Genomic DNA, 13,245 nt, shown 5'->3' with positions numbered 1-13,245 from the left:
ATAAAGTTGGAGAATTATCCACTGTTAAGAAAAGGTAAAGCATTAAATTTCATATATTTAACTATCTTTAATATAATATAATGTTTGGTGAGTAAATGTTTTTTATTAGTATTCTCCTTTTGTCTTATGAACATTTTTAATTATGTAAGTACTAAGAACATATTTAGTTAACAAATTTGCTTTACACAAAAGATGGAGGGCTGAACTCAATTTCAAGATACTAATTTAACCCATCCTAGTAGAAATCGCCAACGTGGAAACCTAAAAACACTTCCCTCAAAGAGCTATGATCCCTTATATTAAGTGTTAAAAAGAAAATATATTAAATTATTTTATTATATTTCCTTTAAATAATCAACGAAATTCCCAAGATAAATATTATAAAAATTGGATTATTGATCTCATAATTGATGAATATAAGAATCAGAGGGTGTTTGACACCCATTTTTATGGAAAAATGAATTTTAGAGCAGTAAATTGATGGAAAATGTATGGATGAAAAATAAAAGAAAAGTTTTTTAAATTTTTATGTGAAATATTATTTTAATGAAGAATGTATGATTAAAAAGAAAAGAAAGTAAAATGTATTTTTGATAAAAATGAGAATCAAAACAGGGTTTCAATAAGTTTCTATGCAAAATGAGGCTCATACATATATGCATTGGCCAAAGGCCCAAGTGGATTGGAGGCTTAAAGTAGCCCAAGTCCTAACGTGGGCTAGCTTAGCCCATTATCAGCTCAACCCAACTAAAATCTTATTATTTTATAAGGGGAAAATTGCAGTAGAAGCACCAAATCTTTGAAATATTAGGAGACTTTCCCCAAACTTTTGATTTATTGTAACCGTCACCTCTAACCTTTCTAAACATTACATGTGAGGCCCTTTTTGACGGTTTTCATCCAAAATTCCGTTAGTTGACATATCAGCTCATCCAAAAGTATTTATGTCCAAAGTTGATTGGATTTAGGGCATAATACTTACAGGTGTCCCTTTCTGGAGGTGGGAAAGGCAACTGTGAGCACTCCAAAGATCAAATCAATCAACTTGTATGATTATATTCAAAAAAACTACTTGTACAAAGTTTGGTGATAAAAGTTGGATTACAAAGTGTGTTGGCAAAATCCAGGGCCATTGATTTGAAATGATTTAAAAATATGTTATTGAAATGATTGATGTGGATGTTATTTTGTCAACCAACTTTGTAACCCACCTTTGTAAGTGTAGCATAGTTAGATTATATTTGGATATGAGATGGACGAAAGACACTAGCCACGTTAGCGTACGAGCATTGAGGGTAAATATAGAAAGTAAAATATTGTTATGGAGGGTGTAAATTAAATTACTTTCAAATGACACTAAGTGCGAATTTTTATAGTAGATATGACGACCTTTTTGTTTTAACCATTGTTTTGCACTATTTATTTATGATGATCTAATATATTGATAAACATCATTTGTATAATATCTTATGTATTGTGTATTAAAATTTACTATGTCAAATCTGTACATCCAAATTTGGGGGTCGTGGATAATTTATAGTGTTGTAAGTATGTGTTAAACATTTGCATTTGAGTACCCAACTTTTTATTTTAGCAAGATTTCATTGTGGAAAACTGGCCTTCCTTTAAGTACTATTAGTTGGACTAAATTCACTTATAGTTGAATTTCATTTCGTTATTAATCATCATATTTTCTTTTCAAAGATGTTATCACCATTATTATCTTAAACTAAAATAAATATGAACTCGTAAAAAGTAAAAATATTGAAAATGAAAATGTAAAATAAGGGTCTCAAAGTACCTTACCCTTGCCCCATGCCACATTTGCCCATCCTAAATAGAGCGGGGACGGAAAATATGATTCTTGCACTAAATTAGAGATGGCAATGAAGTGAAGCAGGACACAGGTGGGGTGAAGTGGAGCGGGGCTATAATACTTATTTCCCCTCCATCTGATTTTTCGAGAGGCAAGACCGGGATAAAATATTTTCAATTAACATCTTGTTTTATTAAATTTTTAAAACTGTTTTACTATCTTTTAAATACGATTTAAGTTGAAAATTATAAATGTAAAACATAAAAATCCGGAGCACATTCAAGGAATTTGGAACTGTGGATTATATTCCTTGTTGTCATCCTGTATACCATTTGGGTCAAGAAATTTTTTCAACCCTATCCCGAATTTTCCTAACCCGTCCAAATCTTTTTATTCTAAATGTTGATATTTAAATAGTATTTCAAAAATAAATAAATATTTATAGGGACAGTTTCATTACAATTTTCTCTGTTAATATCGCCCAAAGACTTAAAACTCGTGCTAAATCATCCTCTATTTATGACTACAGTAAAATCTCTATAAAACAATATGTTGGGATGAAGAAAAATTATTATTTTAGAGGGGTTATTAATTTTTTTTTAATAACTTGTATTATGTTTTACCATAATATGTGTAAGAATTTTTTATTAAAAAAACATTAAATTGTGATGAAATTCAAAATTTTATTGGTAAGCACACAAATAGGCACACACTTACATATATTAAAGAGAGAATATTAAAGTACATGCATTAATTTTAAAGTTTAATATCTTGAAAGATTAATCATTCACATTGTTGTTTTATATACACACGAAACATAATTTCTATGGTCATTAGTTTTAGGGAAAATTTCAGATTAAATATAACCCATATCAAAACTAAGAAACAAGTGTTACAATTTCAAAAATAAGATATTATTAAATTCTATTTATGAAATAATTAATTACAAATATAGTTTCTTAATTAAATATATTAAAATCACAATTCTATGTAATTTAGTCACAAATTATTTTTTCGATCGCAAATAAAAATTTTTATAGATTAAAAATTATTTCACAATCATAAACAAAAAATTTTATATGTAACAAATTTATTTATCACAAATTAAAAATTTTACATATCACAATTTATTTATTAGTCATAAATCACAAATTTTATAAGTTATAACTAATCTCATAGTTACAAGTTATCAAATTGATTGGTCACAAGTTATTTCTCAATGACAACTTAATAAATTATAAGCCACGATCACATTTTAAGTCATGTATTATATATTGGTTGCAAATTAAGTAAAATAATTGGTTACAAACGCCCCTCACCCCATCCACAACCACTGCACCACCACCATCGCCGTCGTTACCACCACAATGCCACCACATGTTAATTGTATAAAACCACTCCATCACAGCGTAGTCGCCGCTACTAACACCAACCAATCATCACAACAAGGCACCACTGTTACATTACCAACACCTCCAAAAACAACGACCAAACCTAATTTCTAAAGCGTTTGAGAAGATAAAAACACCAAGTTACATATAGACCCTTCCAAGATCTAATTTCCAAGCTAAATCTAGATCTAATTTCTAGAGCACCTGAGAAAATGAAAACATCAACCTAATTTCCAAGCGTCGTTGCCGTAGCGACGTTTGATGGCAGTGCAACATTGCTACCCCGTTCAGCGCCACTTCGTTGCTGTGAAAATTGGGAGAGGGAGAGAGAGAGAGAGTGTGTGTGTGTGTGTGATAAGTAGAAAGTGAAAATCGGGGGAAGGAGAGAGTAAGGCCATCGTCGTCAATGGAGAGAAGGTAGAGAAAAGAGTATAGAAATAGAGTAAAGAGGGAAGGCAAAGAAAAGAATGAGAAAGATTTATGGGTTGTTCCCTTCGTATTCCAATTTTGTAGTTTTGAGTTTTGAATTCATTTTGGATTTTGAGTGCCTGTTTTGAAATTGTTGAAAATGCGTTCTCTTCGTCATTTTGAAAAACTGTTTTTGAAAACATAAAATTGAAAAACGCGTTTACTTTGAAATTTTGAGAATATTTTTTTATAATATTTTATTCAAAAAATATGATTATTCAATAAATTTTAATAGTTTAATATTAATATAGTATTAAATAATATATAAATTTTGAAGTTGGCGAATCTTGAAATAATTTTTTGACAGATTAAAAAATACAACCTAAATTAAATTTGACAACACAGTTCAATAGATATTATTAGAAGTTTATGTGTCATGACAAAACAAGTAGACACTAAACAAAATATAAAGTCATCCATGAAATCATATACGATGTCTTGAATAGTCATTCCACATTTGTGTAGCAATTTGATCCCTGACTTGTCCCATTTGAGATGTTTGACAAGCATCAAAATGTATGAATTCTTGATCTTGACTTAACTCCAATATGTCTTGAAACACCATATTCTCCTCTGAATACTCTACGAACAACTTATCTAAAGCGTGTTCCTGACAATTAAAGTTGTTTATTGCGCAAGATGGAGTAAGGATTTTTCTTTGCCTCTACTAAGTGGATAATTGGTAATCAACTTCAAAATAGGAAATCTTACATTTAAAACTCCAATGCAACATTCAATAATGTTACGGCACGAGGAATGACTATAGTTGAACAATTCTTCCTTCCCTCATAGCCTTTCCCGTCCAACATAGTCAAGTAGATGATATCCTTGACCTCGATAAGGGGCAAGAAATTCATGCATGTTTGGATATCCAGAATCGACAAGGTAAAATTGATCTGCAAAATAAAAAAAGGCTTAAATAGTGTGACACTGTAAATATATTTGCAATAATTATTTGAAGTATAAAAATATACCTCCTGGTGGCATTGGAAAGTTGTTCGCCTTCTTGTGACTGTGTCGACGATACTCGCGAATCATTAACAACATCTTTCCAGCCGGAGTACACAAATATGAATTTCATATCAAAATCACATGGCAACATCACATTTTGTATTAGATTTGTTTTCTTTCCTCAAAAGGATATTTGTCTTGGTGTAAGAGCCCAAGCTGCAACATGTATTCCATCTATTGCTTCTATATAATCATTAAAGAAAAGGATATTTGCTCAAAATTTGCTCATGCACAATATTTTGCTTTGTCGGACGGATTATCTCAGTGTCAAATGAACAAACAACCCTTACAACTCGTTTAAACCATTTGTGTATCGTGTTGCTGGAATGTTGAAACCTATCACCAATAACACTGCATCGTGTAGTGTGCACTACAATCATCAGAAGCCCTACAATCATCAGAAATATAACAACACTCTCCTCGACGCTCACTTTTTTCCCATCTTTCAACAACCCTTTCTCTTTTAAAATATCACAAAAATTCATGAAAACGTGTTTCTGTATACGAAAATTACGATAGCACACGTTCGAATGTCCATTCAAAATTTCTAGAATGTACATTTTTCCTGTAAGTAATGATGTTCTACATTGTTTCCTACCAATGCTACTTTACTTTGTTGGCAACAAAACAATTAAGCATCATTAAATCTCCAAAATTTGCGTCAAAATCATCCATATATAACAAATTATCATCACTCGAATCTCATTGGTACTCACATTATCATCCACATTTGATTGACTGGCCATACACTGAAAAAAAATATAACCAAAATAATTATCATAAGTCATGTCAACTACTAAAACATGCAATCAAGCATTTAGAAATTGAAGAAAAATTAACATCAATTCTCCAATGTTCAACACCACTATGTTCATAAATGAAAACAGTACAACCTCACCACAATACTAAAGAATTCAAAACAACACAAAGTAGTTCCAAGATAGTTAAAAACAACACAAAGTAATTACAAATTAAAACAACACAATACTAAAGAAATTAACACAACAGTCACATTAAAGTAGTTCCAATATAGGTCCCCTCCTTGCTTTTGGTATTTTCACAAATGATACCCTGAAATCGGGATCCTTAAAAGCCTTTATTGCTTTTATATAAACCTCGTTGGACACCCCTTCCATATTGTTTAAGATGTCCAAGCAGATAACATTTGAATAGGATCCAGACTATTAACTTCACTATCCGATTGATTAATTGATTTTCCTTATATCTTTACAAGCTTTCTTTTAGGTAAAGAGTTCTAAGTTTAGTTTCTTCATTCCTCAAACTAATTGTAGATGACCACTGTGCCACGCGGGCCTCAAGTTTATTAATTTATAGGTCTTAAGTTCCTTACGTCGCCGTTCACCCGATGTACCAATTTCGTTATGTCAACGAGTACTTGAAACCACATCAACTTCATCATCATTTTCCGCATGTACATGCACTCTCCTATTCCAAAAATCATCTTCTAGCTATCTTTCTTCCTCTGATGTGTTTGGAAGCTGAGTGGAGGCACTGGCTAATCTTCAAGTAGCTGTAGTCTCGCTAAATATCTCCCCAAGAGTGTGGTAGTACTTACATCATTCCCTCCCGAACAATTTGTAATCCAACTTGTTAATCTAACATTGAAAAAATAAGCCACATTGTCAATTTTTTTTTTTAAAAAAAAACGTAAAATTGATAAGATAAAAACTAATGACGAAAAATATTCTATAATAAATATATGTTACCGTATAAAAGTGTTGCCAAACTTCCTCTGCAGCATTAACTTTGTTGGTGTTTGGATCTCATGTAACACCTATATGTCCCAAATGTTCAGAGAACATGCGACAAATCTTACGTAAGCGGTTCCACTTTCCCTTCAATCTATCTATGCCGTAATCCATTTTTGTTGAAACTATCATGACTTCATTGATCCTGTCCCATTCGTCTTTCGTGATCCTGTCCCATTCGTCTTTCGTGAATGTAGAACATTACAATGTGTTTGATTTAACTTTCTCGTAAATAATTTTGATAAAAGCATGTTCATTCTCGTCGGTGGTTTTTTATTCCTAACTCTGTGACTATCCATGTTGAAGCTATATTAAATATACATCAAAGTAAACAAAACATAGCGTATTAGAACTGCCTTACCATAACCTGTTAAGCAAAACTAAAATATAAAACTTCGATTTTATCAATTAGTACGTGTAGTTTTTTAATATACTACTTCAATTTTTGGGGTCTTCAAGAGCTTCACTCTTGTGGGCTACTAGAGAAGGAATTGTAGAAATTGGGATTCTCCTCTCTACCCATAATGACATTTTTGGGACAATAAGTTTGTTCACCAATGTCTGAACTGACCATGGTTTTTAAAAGAAACTTGTATTCATCCCAACCAAGATTCTTGTTTCTCAAAACGATTCTACAAGAGGATTCGATGTCTACCTTTCTGTCAGTGGCCTTGTAGCATTCATAATTTAGCATGTAGCAGCAATTATTTTTCTGCCCCAAGAATCTTTTGCAAAGTCGAATGAAAACATAAAAGAGAAAAACAATGTAGATTGCAATGAACAACTCCATATTCAAAAAAGAAAGAGAGGTGTGAGTTCTGTTGAGTAGCTTACAACCTACCAAGACTTTATAGACAAATTTTTTAATAAATATATTACATAATTATTAATCAGGAGCTCACAAGTTGGTGCTCACGAAAAAACAAAAGAATATACTTTTCAACATCGATAATATGGAGATTATTTTCAAACACAGAAGAATTTTGTCGACCTTACTCCTACTTAGTCCACTTGTTGGGATCCTCCTCTCAAACATTTAATACCAATCGACCACTACCAAGAAATCATATTTTCAAGCAACTACTTAAATGAATTCAGCTAATTAAAACAGAATGGGATTGTACCTGTCAACATAGGCGGATAATTCTGTTTTCATTAGTTAAATCCTTCGCAAATTTGTTCCGGCCGGGAAATTAGATGGGATTGTCCCAGTCAACGTGTTATAACTAAGGTCTAAACTTATGAGGAAAAGAGAGCTGTAGTTCCTCTAAAAGAAACAATTTTCCTATGTTTAGAGGAACAACCCATGTGAAATTGTTTTGGCTAAGGTTCAGACTCTTGAGGGATCCAATTCCAGAAATTGTGAATCAATTTCCCCACTAAGTGAATTTCGTTAAAAATCCAAGTGTTCTAACATCCTAAAGTCATTGAAATTAGGCAAAGAACAAACCAATCTATTCCTAACATCCTAAAGTCATCGAAATTAGGCAAAGAACCAACCAATCTATTCCTACTACAATTCAACAATTTCAATCCACTAATCTCTCGGCAATCAGTGATGAACCCACCTGGGATTGAGCTCAAATAATTATAAAAGAGATCAATAGACTCCAAAAAATGGGAAAAAGGGTGCAAAAAATCCACTATAACGTGTATCAATTTCGAAGGTATTGTATTCTCTCGGCAATCCACTATAACGTGTTTAATTACCAAGACTTGTCATAGAAATGAAAAAAAAAAAAATCTCTACATCTCTACATTTTTATACATGTTAACATAGATCATTTCTTTTAATTAGAGAGATAATATCTCTATGTTCCATAGGATGTTTTCTACATTTCAATAAGACAAATATGAGGATACTGGGGGAATAAAACAATCCCAAGAAAGCAATATTTTCATTCACTAGAATACCACATTTTGTCAAGACTCACTGTACAGTGGACATTCACTAGATTTTGTCCCGTGTCATTTACAAATTCTGCCTCAGAATTCATGCCAAAAGTTTCTATATATACTCTTTCCTACACTGGTTTAAGGCATACCCACTTCTAATAATAACCCTTCAACTCTTCAACGGATAAAAATGGATGTCTTCTTAGCATACGTTCTTCCTCTTGTACTCCTCCCTCTCTCCCTCTACCTCGTCTTTCGTAAACGCGGCTCTGACGACTCGGAAATGCCTCCGGGCTCAAAGGGTTGGCCAATGTTGGGTGAAAATATGGAGTTTGCCTTATTGGGTCCTCAGAAGTTCGTTAAAGATAGGATGGAGAAGTACTCGCCCGAGGTCTTTCGAACATCGTTGGTGGGAGAGAAAATGGCTATATTTTGTGGCGCACAAGGTAACAAGTTCCTTTTCACTAATGAGAACAAACTTCTTACTTCATGGTGGCCGCAATCAATGAAAAAGGCCTTGCTTTTTCCGGAATTTGTGGAAAGTAATTTGAAGGAAGTATCGGCTCTTAAACGTAGCTTTCACCACGACATTCTCAAGCCCGAGGCTCTAAAGAAATACATACCGGTGATGGATGCACTCGCTCGTGAACACTTGGATGCAGATTGGACTGCGAATGGAGTGGTGAAAGTTTTCCCTTTGTCGAAAACATACACTTTCGCCTTGGCGTGTAAATTGTTTTTGAGTATAACCGATCCCGAGCACATAAAGAGGCTGGCCGATCCCTTCACCCTCGTGACAAACGGAATGTTCTCCGTGCCTATCGATTTTCCCGGCACAGCATATAATCGTGCAATCAAAGGAGGAAAAATGGTGCGCGACGAGCTTATGAAAATCATCAAGCGGAGGAGAAAGGAGATAATTGCGAACAATGAGACCGAAGGTCGAGACCTATTATCGTGTATGTTGCTCGTTAAAGACGAAGATGATCAATTCTTGAGTGAAATGGAGATTTCGAACAACATAATAGGTTTGCTAGTGGCCAGTTTCGAAACTACTAGCTCTGCTGTCACTGCTGTCATGAATTACTTGGCAGAACTTCCCCATATATATAATGGTGTTTTTAAAGGTAATTGATTGGCACAAGTTAGAAAGTAAAGTGCTAAAGTGCCTCACTTGTCAAGATAGATCATGATCTATTTATTTTTACTGTGAAATGACATATGATTCATCTTACAATTTCATAGAACAAATGGAGATTGCAAAGTTGAAAGGTTCGGACGAGCTTTTAACATGGGAGGATATCGAGAAGATGAAGTATTCGTGGAATGTGGCACGCGAATCACTCCGATTAACACCACCGGCTCAGGGAGCATTTCGAGAAACCACAACTGACTTCACTTATGCAGGTTTCACTATCCCCAAAGGATGGAAGGTATAACATAAAACTATATAAACCCAAGCATTAGTTAATTGATGATGATACCAATAATCATAATTTTTGCAGACATTTTGGACCGTCCATACGACACACAAGAATCCAAAGTTCTTCCCTAATCCTGAAAAGTTTGATCCTTCAAGATTCGAAGGAAGTGGACCGGCACCTTACACATTCGTGCCCTTCGGTGGAGGACCACGAATGTGCCCTGGAAAAGAGTATGCTCGTCTCGAAGTACTTGTTTTTATGCATAATGTGGTGAGAAGGTTCAAACTCGAAAAGGCAATCCCGAACGAAAAGATAATTTTCTATGCTTCTCCCACACCGGAGCATGGCCTTCCGGTTCGCCTCCAACCTCATGAGAAATAAATCACTCTCTCTTCATCCAACATTCTCGCCTTCTTTTTTTCAGCAACAACTTGAACTAATAGAGTTTTCAATGTTACAAATAAAGATGTATTAATTGGATGGTTGGTCATATGTGTGCACGATTAAAAATTCAATGGAAATGATAAGTGTGTTCCGTAACATTTGGAATTCGAAAATAAGTGTAACTTTGAATGCTGCTGAACAAAATTAAACACACGATTATAATTTTGTTAAGATTTGAGAATACAACATTCTGCTCAAAGTTAACTGTGAGGACCTTCCTCTTGCTGCTCACGGTGATTTCCGGGCTCAGTTAACCATTAAAACCGAATTCAACATCAATTTTGGAGTCACCAATACCGCCGGCGCCTCTTCCTCTTTGGTTGCTTTCCTCCTTTGCTTTGTTGATTTAATCCACTCACTTAGGATGGATACCACTTAGGTAAGGTTCACAAAGACTCAAGCAATTGGGGTGGAGAAGAAATCATGAAGAAGATGAAGGCAGAAGAACACGGTTGGGCACGGCAGTTTCTCTAACTCTCACGGCTTCAACATTGGACGGACTCAACAAGGGTGAAAACACCAATATATATAGTAAGTCAAGTGGCCAACATAAGGTAAGTCGGGATATGGTAAGTAGGCTCGACTAGGGTTAACTTCCAATGGAAGGAATCAACAAGCCACAAAGAGTATTAGCCGTCCAATAGGTAAAGCAACGTTTGGTCGGTTCATCCATTATTCGATGTTGAATTATCGTTCAGTCATTCATGTCGACTGATAAAATTGGTTCTCATCATCGTCCGGGAGGTCGTTTGACAACATAATGTCTAACAACCTCCACCTTGGTGTCAAAGGACCTGCAAAGAAAAACGTTTTTCCATTAGTGACACCTCTAATAGAAAAGCCGATAAAATTGAAATCATTTACCTGTACCGATATTTAGAAGCTCTTTGCAATTTCTAAACTTTTTCAGTGGCAGCACTTTCGTGCCCATATCTGAAGGATTGTACTGTGTGTGAATTTTTTCAAGTCTTACTACATCTTGTGATATTATATCCCTAATGAAGTGTAACCTAATATCGATATGTTTAGTGCGTTCATGAAAGACAGGATTCTTACACAAATGTATGGATGATTGACTATCAGAATACACAACCACATACTCATTCAAAACACTCAGTTCATGAAGTAGACCTCTAAGCCATAGAGCCTCTTTAATTGCTTCAGTGGTGGCAATATATTCTGACTCTGTAGTGGATAGTGCAACTATGTGTTGTAACTGTGATTTCCAACTAACACACGAATTTGATAAGGTGAATACGTAAGAGGAAGTTCATTTCCTACCATCCCTATCTCCTGCATAGTCAGCATCTACAAAACCCTTTAATTTCACGCCTTCTTTATTAGCACTAAATTTTAGACCCACGTCACTTGTATCCTTCAAATATCTTAAAAGCCACTTTAAAGCTTCCCAATGTTCAGGGCCTGGATTAGACATGTACCTACTGAGAGTACTAATAGCGAATCCTAAGTCTGGTCTAGTGCAAACCATTAAATACATTATGGAACCAATCACATTTGAGTATGAAATTTTACTCATGTATTCCACTTCATGTTCATTGCAGGGAGCTTGTTCCTTAGATAGGACAAAATGATTTGCAAGAGGCAACGTGACAGGTTTGCAGTCACTCATATTAAACTTTTTCAACACTTTTGATATGTATGGGGACTGATGTAAGAATACGATGGAATTTGACCTATTTCATTCTATTTCCATGCCTAGAATCCTTTTAGCCTTTCCTAGGTCTTTCATGTCAAATTCTCCACTAAGATCTGCTTTTATATTGTTTATCCACTTAGAAGATGATCCAACTAAAAGCATGTCGTCCACATAGAGCAACAAAAACAAATAATTGTTATCAGTCTCGTTGTGTTGAAAGTATAGGCAGTGATCGAATTTACTTCTTTGAAATCCTATAGTGAGTACAAAAGAATCAAACATCTTGTACCACTGTCTAGGTGATTGCTTCAAACCGTATAGGGATCTTTTCAGAAAACACACATAATCAGGTTTTAACTTATCTTTAAAATCTTTTGGTTGATTCATAAAGATTTGTTCATCAAGCTCTCCATGTAAAAAAGCGGTTTTTACATCGAGTTGTTCAAGTTCCCAGTCAAAGAGCGTAACCAATGCGAGCATGACCCTAATAGTAGTGTACTTGACAACTGGTGAGAAAATCTCATTATAATCAAAACCTTCTTTCTGTGTGTAACTCTTTGCTACTAACCTAGCCTTAAATCTTAAGGGTTCTGAACTACTAGTACCTTCTTTAACCTTAAAGACCCACTTGCAATCGACGATTGATTTATTCTTAGGTCTCGGTACTAACTCCCAAGTTTGATTCTTTTCTAGAGAACTCATCTCTTCTTTCATAGTCTCAAGCCACTCCTTAGATTGACCACTGTTCATAGCCTCTTCAAACGTTTCTGGCTCCCTATCAACTAGTTCTTCGTAACTAGCGTATGCAAAATCCAATTCAGATTCATATCCGAATCTCCTAGGTTCTCTCGTTTGTCTTCTCTCTCTATCTCTAGCTAAGTTATAGTTAGCTAGTGGATTTTCTTCTTCAGGATGCTCTTCTATCACTACTTCATTTTCCTCTTCAGGTTCTTGGACCTGAATCTCCACCTCACTCGAAGTACTAGGTACTGATGTGTTAAATTTTCCTAACTCCACCTTAAACCGACTTCTTTCTTCAGGATGCTCTTCTATCACTACTTCATTTTCCTCTTCAGGTTCTTGGACCTGAATCTCCACCTCACTAGAAGTACTAGGTACTGATGTGTTAAATTTTCCTAACTCCACCTTAAACCGACTTCTTTCTTCACTTGATTCAGTTTCACTTATTGGTTCGGTTTCGTTCTTTAGACAAGGCATCTCTTTCTCATTAAATGTGACATCCCTACTCACGATGATCTTAACTCCTTTTTGGCTTCTATCCCATAGCCTATATCCCTTAACCCCTTCGGGATACCCTAGAAAGACACACTTCCTGGCTCTTGGTTCTAACTTTCCCTCACTTTGATGA

At 34.7% G+C, this 13,245-nt stretch overlaps 1 protein-coding gene and 1 long non-coding RNA gene across 2 annotated transcripts; one reads left to right on the top strand and one right to left on the bottom strand.

The window, feature by feature from the left end:
- Window positions 1–5,539: 5,539 nt before the first annotated feature.
- On the bottom strand, window positions 5,540–7,841 carry LOC111409119. Its single transcript, XR_002705424.1, has 2 exons — window positions 6,414–7,841; window positions 5,540–6,302 (listed from the first exon to the last, which is right to left on the bottom strand). It is a non-coding gene; the product is annotated as an uncharacterized LOC111409119 (long non-coding RNA).
- A 392-nt stretch (window positions 7,842–8,233) lies between these two features.
- LOC111409118 (beta-amyrin 28-oxidase-like) lies at window positions 8,234–10,315 on the top strand. Its single transcript, XM_023039063.1, has 3 exons — window positions 8,234–9,478; window positions 9,597–9,784; window positions 9,857–10,315. The coding sequence occupies exons 1-3, from the start codon at window positions 8,542–8,544 to the stop codon at window positions 10,154–10,156; spliced, it is 1,425 nt and encodes a 474-aa protein (XP_022894831.1). The 5' UTR covers window positions 8,234–8,541; the 3' UTR covers window positions 10,157–10,315.
- The last annotated feature ends 2,930 nt before the right edge of the window (window positions 10,316–13,245 follow it).

This window comes from Olea europaea, chromosome 14 (assembly GCF_002742605.1).
Source record: "Olea europaea var. sylvestris chromosome 14, O_europaea_v1, whole genome shotgun sequence".
Classification (NCBI taxonomy): domain Eukaryota; kingdom Viridiplantae; phylum Streptophyta; class Magnoliopsida; order Lamiales; family Oleaceae; genus Olea; species Olea europaea.
The sequence above is the reverse complement of the archived record's forward strand: the minus strand, read 5'-3'. Positions and strand labels throughout refer to the sequence as shown.

Bases quoted from the DNA above. Each gene is read 5' to 3' on its own strand.
- LOC111409118 (XM_023039063.1), top strand. From the start codon at position 8,542: ATGGATGTCTTCTTAGCATACGTTCTTCCTCTTGTACTCCTCCCTCTC. The intron at 9,479-9,596 runs GTAATTGATTGG...ACAATTTCATAG, and splicing joins ATATAATGGTGTTTTTAAAG to AACAAATGGAGATTGCAAAG. The intron at 9,785-9,856 runs GTATAACATAAA...TAATTTTTGCAG, and splicing joins CTATCCCCAAAGGATGGAAG to ACATTTTGGACCGTCCATAC.